At 34.7% G+C, this 10,171-nt stretch overlaps 1 protein-coding gene across 10 annotated transcripts; it reads right to left on the minus strand.

The window, feature by feature from the left end:
• Positions 1-992: 992 nt before the first annotated feature.
• LOC110641534 (polyadenylate-binding protein-interacting protein 3) lies at positions 993-10,171 on the minus strand. 10 transcript variants are annotated; one of them, XM_021793304.2, is made up of 17 exons: positions 9,896-10,161; positions 9,360-9,460; positions 7,725-7,851; positions 7,408-7,562; positions 7,170-7,325; positions 6,908-7,038; positions 6,526-6,716; positions 5,654-5,834; positions 5,327-5,563; positions 4,155-4,279; positions 3,930-3,999; positions 3,767-3,797; positions 3,343-3,665; positions 2,999-3,139; positions 1,747-1,845; positions 1,608-1,670; positions 993-1,258 (listed from the first exon to the last, which is right to left on the minus strand). In XM_021793304.2, the coding sequence occupies exons 3-17, from the start codon at positions 7,745-7,747 to the stop codon at positions 1,226-1,228; spliced, it is 1,959 nt and encodes a 652-aa protein (XP_021648996.2). In that variant the 5' UTR covers positions 7,748-7,851; positions 9,360-9,460; positions 9,896-10,161; the 3' UTR covers positions 993-1,225. The 10 variants fall into 10 exon arrangements, with proteins under 10 accessions (XP_021648996.2, XP_021648997.2, XP_058006883.1 ...); XM_021793305.2 differs by having other exon boundaries at positions 5,654-5,831; positions 9,896-10,160; XM_058150900.1 differs by having other exon boundaries at positions 993-1,255; positions 9,896-10,160.

Below are 10,171 nucleotides of genomic sequence, written 5' to 3' on the forward strand. Positions count from 1 at the left end.
TGATATTATTCATTTTATATTGAGAATTATTTAAAAAAAACTATTATTTCCCTTTTATATAACCCATCTATTATTATCCTGAATCTTCAAAATGAGCTATAAACCTTTCTCAAATTTAATTTAGAATATAGCCAATCCAATTTAATTTTAATTACTTTATAACATCATTTATGATAAGAATCTCTATTATTGAAAAAAAAAATAATAGCATAATTTTAAAAATATACTACAACTAATCACGTTGGTATTAAATTTATATTAATATTTTAAAAACTTCACGGATAAACATATTTAATTAATGAACACTAAATTGTGCAATTATGATAAAGAAACAATATTGGACGGCCAATGGTATGTCATGTCAAGCTGGATATTTTATTTATTTAATCAATTATATATTATGGGTTGTTAGTCACAATAAAAAAATTAAAAAAAAAATAAATAAAAAAAAAAACAAACGAATCTGATCGACTTAAGAAACATTGCTAACAATATAGTTTCTTCAATGATTTAAACTCACTTAAGCCAGAGAACCTCACACACACTTGATGTATAATAATATGAGAATAATCGGCAGCTTTCCATTGCTTTTCAAGACGAAACATCGAGAAGAGGACAGCCGAAACAGAAGCTTGCCATGCTATGATTCCATGGACAAAACATTAATGAACAATGACTTTCCAATTCAGATAGCGCCGACTTCAATCGACTTTTATTTAGTGGGTTTTAGTATACGGTACGTTTAATATAAATTTAATTTTACGTGGATCAAATATTTAAGAAACACCCTTTGTATTAGCCTTCACCCAAATGCAGAAATCGATTTTTTTTTTTTTTACTTTTTCTTTTTAATTTCAATACGAAATACAGATATTCCATGTCATGTCAAAACTTGAGGCGGCGAGTAAGCAAACATCTGCACCTTAATTTGATCCAAAAACTACTTTATCAAAATATAATAGTCACTGTTAAAAAGACTAGTTGAAAGAAAGTTGAGAAAGCCAAGCCAGTCATGGTATAAATGAAGCATACAGGGAAGAAGAAAAAAAAAAAAAAATTTATATCCCAGATTTGGTCAACTTCTCCATGGCACAAATAGGGGTCCAGAACTATAGATCTTTCATGTACTGCCAGGCTTGGATCCCCGGAAAATTTATTCCAAGCACCCTCTCAGAAGTTTATTCCTTGCAAGCAGAGTGGAACTGCCAAGAATGTTGTCAGATGACTAAAACTCTCGTCCCTTATATGGCATTTCCTGCTTCAAAACAAAATAAACCATATGAAATTACATAATTTTAATCCTGATTCTTCAAATCCACATAGAGACCATACAGTTTAAGAAAATAAAAATATTATCCACCCCATCATATGACCTACTACAATATATTAATCCTTCACTAATCTGAGGTGGGTATCCTTGGGCACTAAACAAAATGTGATGATGAGTATAATTATGAAAAATATTTCTCAGATGCACAACCACAAAATCATATCATGTTAATGAATCAAGCTTATTATTGTACTCACAAATTTTGAAATTTTGAGGTAGAATGTACAAAAAAATATTTGTGGTTTGAATTTAAACGAGAGAGATCAGAATCACTCACAGGTTGGTAGCTTGGCATGTACAAGACCTGCCTAGGGTGACCGAGAAGCATATTTTGTCCATACTGCATTCAGATGAAAGTAAAAAATTAGTATATTTACAACTTTGGCCTCCAATTTAAGTTTCAAGTAATATCATACCTGGGGTCCACCAGGATGAAAATATGCTTGTGGTGTTTGCAATGCCGCAACCTGTGGATTAAATATAACTGGCTGATGGCCAGTAAATGATGGTCCAATCTGCAAAATCCTCCAAGTTAGTCACAGTTGTAAAAAGCCAATTTGAACAAAAAGACATTCTCACATCTACTAAATGCACATAAATGCTTCCAAAAGAAAAATGCAAAATAGAAGTAACCAGTGAATAAAAATACCTTACAAAGTTATTAGAATTTACAACACCACAGAACCACAAGTAAAAATAAACGAAATTCTGCCATGATGAAATGGACAATAATGCTTGAGTTCATATGGAGTAGTCTGGCATATGTAGTAGTCTGGCCAGGACTCTCATCATCCCTTCTCAATCCAAGTTGGAAGACTATGAGTTCTTGGAGGGAAAAATGGATCGACATAACTGTCTGAAACTAGCATACTAAACTTCATTGTTTATGGTATGTGCGCAACAAATGGGACTGAAACAAGGGCCCAAATAATAGTACACAACATCATTACTAAACTTCCTACTGAAAATACTAGTGTTTTTATCCGTCCAACTAACCAAGCATGCCCCAGTTAGATGTTTGAATCTTTATGTGCAGATGGTTACAAAAGAAGAATACCACTTAAAGAACTTCTGCAGATTCAAAAAATGGTTTTTACATAGTATCAAACATCACAATTAATAATGAAAATTTATGTGTCATAGGAATCATTCACCTACTATGATTATCAAATCCCATGAAAGATTTCTAAATCAGCACTCCCAAGTCCAAACAGCCAGGTTATATGGTTCACTATCCCTCAGAATAAAATGAGGAAGATAAGTTTAAAATATGCCTAGGATGAGAGGAGATCAAATAATTGATATCTTTAATCAAACTATTAGATCATAAAAGCAACAAGAAAGAATTCTCACAGGAAAGGATCATATTCAACTTCACAAAAGATTAATGCTCAACATTTATCGTATGCCTACATTCATCTAAGTAAAAGGTAATGAAATTTGTGATCATAAGAACAGACATGCCAAATAGAAGGAAGTATCCTTAGAGTTAATTCCACTGGTAAGGAGCACACACAAAGCATAATGTAATGTTGACCCCAAAGATTTACCACCAGGTAAGTGGAAAATAAAAGAAATTGCAAGGATCACCACAACTTTCAATAGTTTTATTTCTTAAAACACAAAGTGGGAAACAAACAAGTAATAAGGTTGTATTTTAGTGCTTACTCCAATTCCCATTGGCATGCCATGCATATGTGGTAGAGAAGGAACATTAGGTTGAAAATAGAAGGAACCATCTGGCGACGGAGGCCTAACAGGAGTTTGAGAAGGGGTGAAACTCTTGGCATTGGGATTTAGTTTGAATTCCTGTAGCCATATTTGAAAAGAGTAGAGACAAACAAAGAAAAACCAGATATATTAGCTTCCATGAGAAAGATGCCTAATATAGCAGCTCATATTCTAATCTAAGAGTATTGTGTAGTCTTATATGTAATAAATTACGTCTAAGAACTGTGTTTATGCTACCACTACAAAAAGAAAAAAAAAATTAAACCTCAAATTTCTCACACCTTAGCATGGGGATTTAGTGTCGACTTCTCCGAAGATAACGAACCCACTGATGAGCTTGGTGATAACCCAGGACCATTGGAAACTGAGACAGCACCTACACAATCAGAATTTGATGATGTAGAACTGCCAGGTCGTCCACGAGAGTTTAAAGGTTGCACTTCTCGAGCTCCTTTGACAGATAGAGAACCTTCTGACAGTTCAGCACAAGAGCTTGTCTTTTCATAACTTTTGGAAGAAGCATTAGATGGAGCATAAGCAGTTGCATTTGGGGATAGTGCCCCTTTATCAGAGCCATCCTTCTTCCCATTCAATGACTGAGAATCTATGGAAATAATTACATAAAACATTAGATAATTATTGCCAACTTTAATGTATCATGATGGTGGCAATCAAAATAAAAGCATAACAGAATAATTCACTCACCCTCACGAGTTAGCAATTGAGCCTCCTCAACCTGTTGTATTTGAAACGATAACAAATTGAAAAGGTATTGATGTTAACAACACAAACAATAGTGATACAGGCACCATCAAGATTCATCCCAAAAAAAAAAAAAATGTTCCTAGGTATTAGAATCTTGACTTACAGTTCGCTCTTCTACAAACTCCTTCACGCTGTCATTTCCTTCATGTTCACCATGAAGGTTCTCTTGGATCCTATAGTTACCAAATAAGAAATTTAGGAATTTTACAAAACAATTAACAAATAAATGTATATTCCTAGAACCCATTCTCACAGAATAAAAAGCAACTGATGCTATCATTATGTACAGAAATAATTAATCCAGCAATGAAACAAATATCAAATGCACCTGCTTTCACACCCTGAGGTGGACAAACTTTTCAAAGGAATCTCAGATGCCAGCTGTCTAGCATACTCACAAGAACCTGTATCACAATCTGCACCAGTACATGACTGAGAACACTGTGCCTCATCCTGCGAGCAAAGAATCACAAAATTATTGCTCAAGTGCCAATATAACTCAAAGTCACTTGGAAAGGAATAAATAAACTACAGTACTCAGGTCATACAGACCCACTATGATATAGCTATCAGAATGCAATAGATGTAAAAATATGTATCAATGGCCTTTTTCTGGCTGTCTAGCAACAAGTTCTCAGGTCAGTTTCCAAATAATGGTTTCATCTGCAAATGATTAAATAGTTAAAAAAGTATGATGCTAAAGAAGTAATACGACGGTGCTAAAGAAGTAATACGACGGTGCTAAAGAAGCAATAAGCCTACAACTACCACATTTCCATTTGAATCTTTTTTCAGTACACTATTATCAACTACAAGATACTAGCAGAACACTCCTAACTTCATTTACCACAGATTCCTCTTATATGCTCATTTGGATACCAACTGTCATTAGCTTCCCGAGAAAAATAATTATGATTGCCAAATAACAACAATTGACACAGAGATCAGGATAAGCTATTAACATCTTGGAAAGGATGAAGGAAAAGGGAACTATGGAATGCAAAAGCAAGGGAAACGTACACAAAATTAAGTGCTTGGCAAAGGGGAGGGATGGCAAAGCGCTTACCCTCCTGTTTGCTTTGGATTTGTAAATAGAGGGAAGATAAAATAAAAGAAAGAGAAACGTAAATATAAATAAATGACTTAAACCACTAACTATAGTTTAAAGAACTTCCAGGTCAAGAAGGATGAGGTAGTGATACTAGAAACTCCATTCACCTCTTCTAAGTTAGGTGATCAAAGTACTTTCCGTACCCTATGAACCATCTTGGCATCTTCAAAAGAACTTATAAATATACAATGCATATAATAAAAGTTACATAGCGAATTTGATTTGAAACTAAGGTGCAAGCTAAAAGAATGGTAATAAAGATCATGAATAGAACTTCGAGAGTCATGATTATTAACAATAAGCATGATTGATCAGAAACAAACACAAATTTCTGCAGCTAAAAACTCCCACTCGAATTCAACAAATAGACAATAAGGGAGAGGACCTACCAAGGAAGAACTTGATAAAACACGAGCTCCTTCATTACTTTTCCCATGGGTCAAATCTTCAGGCTCGATAGTGTAAGAAACAGATGTAGCTCCAAAGGTTTCATTATTGTGGGAATCCAACATTATATCCTCCGTTTCATCATATCCACTATCATCAATCCCTATACCTCTATATACAGAAGAGAATCTGGTCTCTTCATCGATATCCAAATTTTCATGAAGGTGGATGCCTCTTTCCTATTGAACAAATTGATACAAAGACATAGTAAAATTCCACAAACCAATATACCATAAAAGATTATGAAAAGGACATAGAGATAAGCTCACCTCAGCTAAATGAAGGTCTTGTGTATCCTCACCCTCAATTTCTCTTGCTATTCTGGTAGCTTCCTTCTCCAACTCTCTCATATCAGGACCCCTCTTCAGCTTTGTAGTATAAAGTTCTTCATCAAAGGTGCTTTTTACTCCAAATAGCATTTCATTTGTCTCGAATTGATCCCAGCCCCTACTTAAAGAAATAATCCATAACTATCAAATCAGTAAAATACAGCATGGTGTAAAGAAATTAGTATTTTAAAGAAAAAACAAAAAAGGAATACAAAACATATATATACAAATTTATTTTGCTTAACAGATTGGTTAGGAAAGGAGGAAGGTTGTTTCTAGCTCGCAAAAGCTTCAATTTAAAACACTTACTAATACATATGGTTACAGCTTCTCCTTATACCTTAAACCACTTCCTTATAGCTTCTTGCACTCGAATTACAAAGATAAAACTCATGCTTCTGGTCAGTGTGCCAACACTCAATGCCCATGACTTTGGTTTCACCACATAGCATGAAAGCATTCAAATATATATTTGACAATCAATTAGATGCAACACAAGCTAAAAATTACTAAACCCTGCGAATCTTACCCAGTTAAGCAGCAGATATCCTTTAAGGAAAGTTTTTAATTGTTAGTCATCCTTCCAAGACTATATTTGTATAATTTCTCATTAAATGATTCCAGATAAGTACTCTAATTCAGGTTAATGGCAAATAGGGAATGAAGAGAAGAACATGATCACAAACCTACAGGCAGCCAGAAAGCAATGGCAAAAAGTATTTCAGTTGCAATCAATCTCAAGAAGAGATGTATTCAAAACAGTAAAACAATTGCCAATAGATATGGGGATATAAAAAAATTGCTATAGGTACCTATTCCAAGGGCCATCAAATATATTCTCTAATTCAGGGCATTGACGGTCATCTTCATCAGGGACCCAAGGTTCCAGCTCTCTCTCCACTTCAACATGGCGGGATTGTGATATAAAGGAGTCTATCATAAGTTCCTGCTGCTTTTCACACTGAAGCTCATGATTTATCCCATCCATGGTTACAGACACATCCTGGCACCATTGATTAAATCACCAACAATCAAAAAGCAAGAGATAGTGTATGGTATAATCACCCCCACCCCCACAAACAAAAAAAAAAAAATCCCTGTCTAAATCCAAATCTACAACTTGGAATCAGCTTGAACCGGAATAGACCAAATATGTTACTAGAGAATTGCAAAAAGAAAAAAATGTAGCTGAACCTTTGCTATCACTTGTACAACTTCTTTGCCAGGTATAATTAAAGACTTTGAAGGAGCCTTGCTAAGGGTTTCTGCCTTCTGCCCTCGAAAAGAAACATCCTTTGTCATGCGAGCCATTTTCAGAACAATTGCTGAAAGGCAAGCAAAGATGTTACGAAGGAAACTGACAAAAGAAAGAAATACACACCCTCTACAAAGGGTGTTTAGAATTAAAAAAACAAAGTACCTTATTTTAAACAACAAAAACAAAATATTAACATACCAAATTCCTTTTCAACATTTGTTGTATAATATGTGCCAGAACATATGCATCCATTTTTCAGGTGGACTTCAACAGGATGCCCAATAAGACACGTTAACAAATATACAAGTCGATCACGAGAGGGACTCTCATAAACTCCAACTTTTGCACCAACCACTGCACCTAAAACAAAAATGTTAGGAAGGAAGAATTTAATGTAGAGTTTATCACAATTTGTACAGAAGATGATCTGAATTACTTGATCTATTCGAATTTGATTTTCCAGATTGCAGCTTATTGTCCAATCTTGCCCCCCCTTCTCTTTCAGCTCTTCTACGACCAACTCCATTGGCGTAAAATTTGGGCTGTGAACCCTGTTGTAAACTCATCTCAACAGCAGCAGCACCCTTTAACCTAAAAGTACTCAGCTCAAATTATGAGATGTACTAGTGCAGAAGATGCTAGAAAGAAATAGAACAATTAATTGCCAGCAATTGCCAGTTTATATTTGCTTTATCTGAATTTTATGTTAAACATAATCACACAAATTTTATAAGAGTAAGACTCATGATTTACCAATTGTACAAGGCCAAATACATGTCTCGCTAACATGGATACACTAGTAGCCATAGTTATTAAAGGCTCAAGGCACACTAAGGCGCCAAGGGGTCCTGGAGTCTAGGCGCAAGGCGAAGGCGCACGCCTGAGCGAGATGAGGCGCAAAAAAAATAAAAATAAAAATAAAAGTAAAATAAATATGAATATTCCATCAAACTTCAAATAACATAAAACTAAAAATAATAATAACAAATAAACATTCAAGTACTAAATTATTAAAACTTTAATAGTCTTTTAATCTTTCATAACTAAAGTTAAGAAATTATAAAGTAACTATATCTAAGAAATTATAAAGTAACTATATCTTCTTCATTTTTTCTGCACCTTCATCCTCTTAATATTCATCTTCAAAATCAATATCTTCATCATTTCCCTCAACTTTAAGAACTAAAGGAGTATTAGTGTTGAAAATGAAAATATGAGAGGTTTGTAATCCTGAGTATGTTAGTTTGATGAGATTTTAGTGACTAGTTATCACCAACGATACTAATTTTGAAAACTTCTAAATTAACAAATTTTGAGTTAGGTGGTAGTTTTTTTTGTCAATGGAAGTACTCACTGAATTTAGAAATAAAAAAGATGCGCCTTTCTAGCCTTGCGCCTAGAACAAGGCGCACGCCTAGGCGCATAAGGCGAGGGCCTGGTAAATATTGCCCGCCTTTCTCCTGTAGAGGCGCTAGGACTGGAGCCTGGTGAGCCTAGAGCCTGAGGCGCGCCTTTAATAACTATGCCAGTAGCCATCATCAATGTATTTTGCTACCTCTGTAAAATGGTTTATTATCATATCAGTGCTCACATGCACCTCCAGCGCTTAGCACTAACCAGAACATCCAACCACATAAACTAACAAGTCAATCCTAATTCATAAACCAAACAGAACAAAGAGTATCAAGGAACTTTTTAATCTATGGAATTCTTCATCCTGTCTTCTTGTCCCCATCCAGTATAATTCCTTCTGCGTTGCTGTAGATTCTCTGCAGTGCTGTGTTCTCCAACTATTCACAATCAGGCCTCGATTTTCTGCTTTTTTCCCCTTAAATCTAAAACCTAAATTTCAACATATCTTTAAAGCATCTCCCCAAAACACAAAAGCCTAAGTGACCACTGACTGCATCCTAACCTAACACACTAAAAATACATTCTGAATGGAAAAATATATTATGCTGACTGACAACCAAAAAAATTAATAACATGCTTTATCATAAAATAATTGATACAAGGAATTCATTGAACCAAGCCTTTTTATGGATGTTTCCCTGGACCAAAAAGAATTAAGATGGCTGGCGCCAATTGGATTAGAATTAAAGCTTCGTCGAATTCAGTTGTGTTTAAACATCTACAGTATACAGAATGTGGCCACATGTTTTAACATCTAGAAAAGAAACAAATCTCAGGAATGGAAACCAGAAGAAACCAATTTCTATGAGATCAACTAGCTAATGGCTTGTGGTTATCATAATAAATATATATGCCAAGAGACATCCCAACTCCATCACTTAAAATGGACTGAACATGATGCAAGTTTAGATTCAATAACAGATACATACAAAAAAGGCATATTCATAAATTATATAACTACAAACGTCCACTTACATATACACATCAAAGTAAAGTCTGTTGCAGTACAAGTATATGCAATGCCTCTATCGCTCAAACCATCAACAACTGAGTAAGCAAGAAGAAACTTACAGAACCTACAACCAAAGAAAAAACAATAATGAACAGCATAATCCATAACAAATGGATTACGTCTCCCTAACCAAAAAATCATGGCCTCAGCAATAGACAATGCATACATATGTGTCTAAGAGTACAAAGATCATAGGCATACAGAAAGTTCAAGATTAATAACAAAACAAACATAAATAACTAAGAAAACCCATTAGCAATAAACCATTAAAGAAAGCGTTTGAACTGGAAAACACTAAACTACGTGCATTGACATCAATTTTTCCAATTTGGGTAGATAAAATGCAACTAATGTCATAGAATAAACAATTACAACTTATCAATCCCACATTCAGAACCGTTAACACAATTGCCTTTCCAAAATTCGAAAACACCTAAAATAAGAAACCAAAAAGTAAAAAAATTAAACATGAAGAAAAAATCAAGGGCACGATCCTTACCTTAAATATGGCTAACTAATCTGTAATTTGGTATAAACCGCCTACGGCTTGAGAACAGAGGGAGAGGGATTAGGGTCGGTACGTTAGGGTTAGGGGTAGAGGTTTTCGTTTTAGGGCTGGAAAGCGAGAAGGATCAAGAGCAAGGATCACGAGGAAAGAAAGAAAGAGAGGGAGGAAGAATGAGGATTCGATGTGATCGAGAGAGAGAGAGCGAAAACGGAAGGAGGGAGACGTTTTGCAGATTTTTTGAGAAGAAAAAGGAGTGAATAATAAAGG

The sequence above is a fragment of the Hevea brasiliensis genome, chromosome 1 (assembly GCF_030052815.1).
Source record: "Hevea brasiliensis isolate MT/VB/25A 57/8 chromosome 1, ASM3005281v1, whole genome shotgun sequence".
Lineage (NCBI taxonomy): Eukaryota > Viridiplantae > Streptophyta > Magnoliopsida > Malpighiales > Euphorbiaceae > Hevea > Hevea brasiliensis.

Excerpts from the sequence above, each read along its gene's own strand:
- LOC110641534 (XM_021793300.2), bottom strand. The coding sequence starts at position 7,747 with ATGTATTTGGCCTTGTACAATTG. Across the intron at positions 6,717-6,907 it reads TTGTACAAGTGATAGCAAAG|GATGTGTCTGTAACCATGGA; the intron begins GTTCAGCTACAT and ends CAATGGTGCCAG. Across the intron at positions 5,835-6,525 it reads TTTGATGGCCCTTGGAATAG|TAGGGGCTGGGATCAATTCG; the intron begins GTACCTATAGCA and ends TATTTCTTTAAG.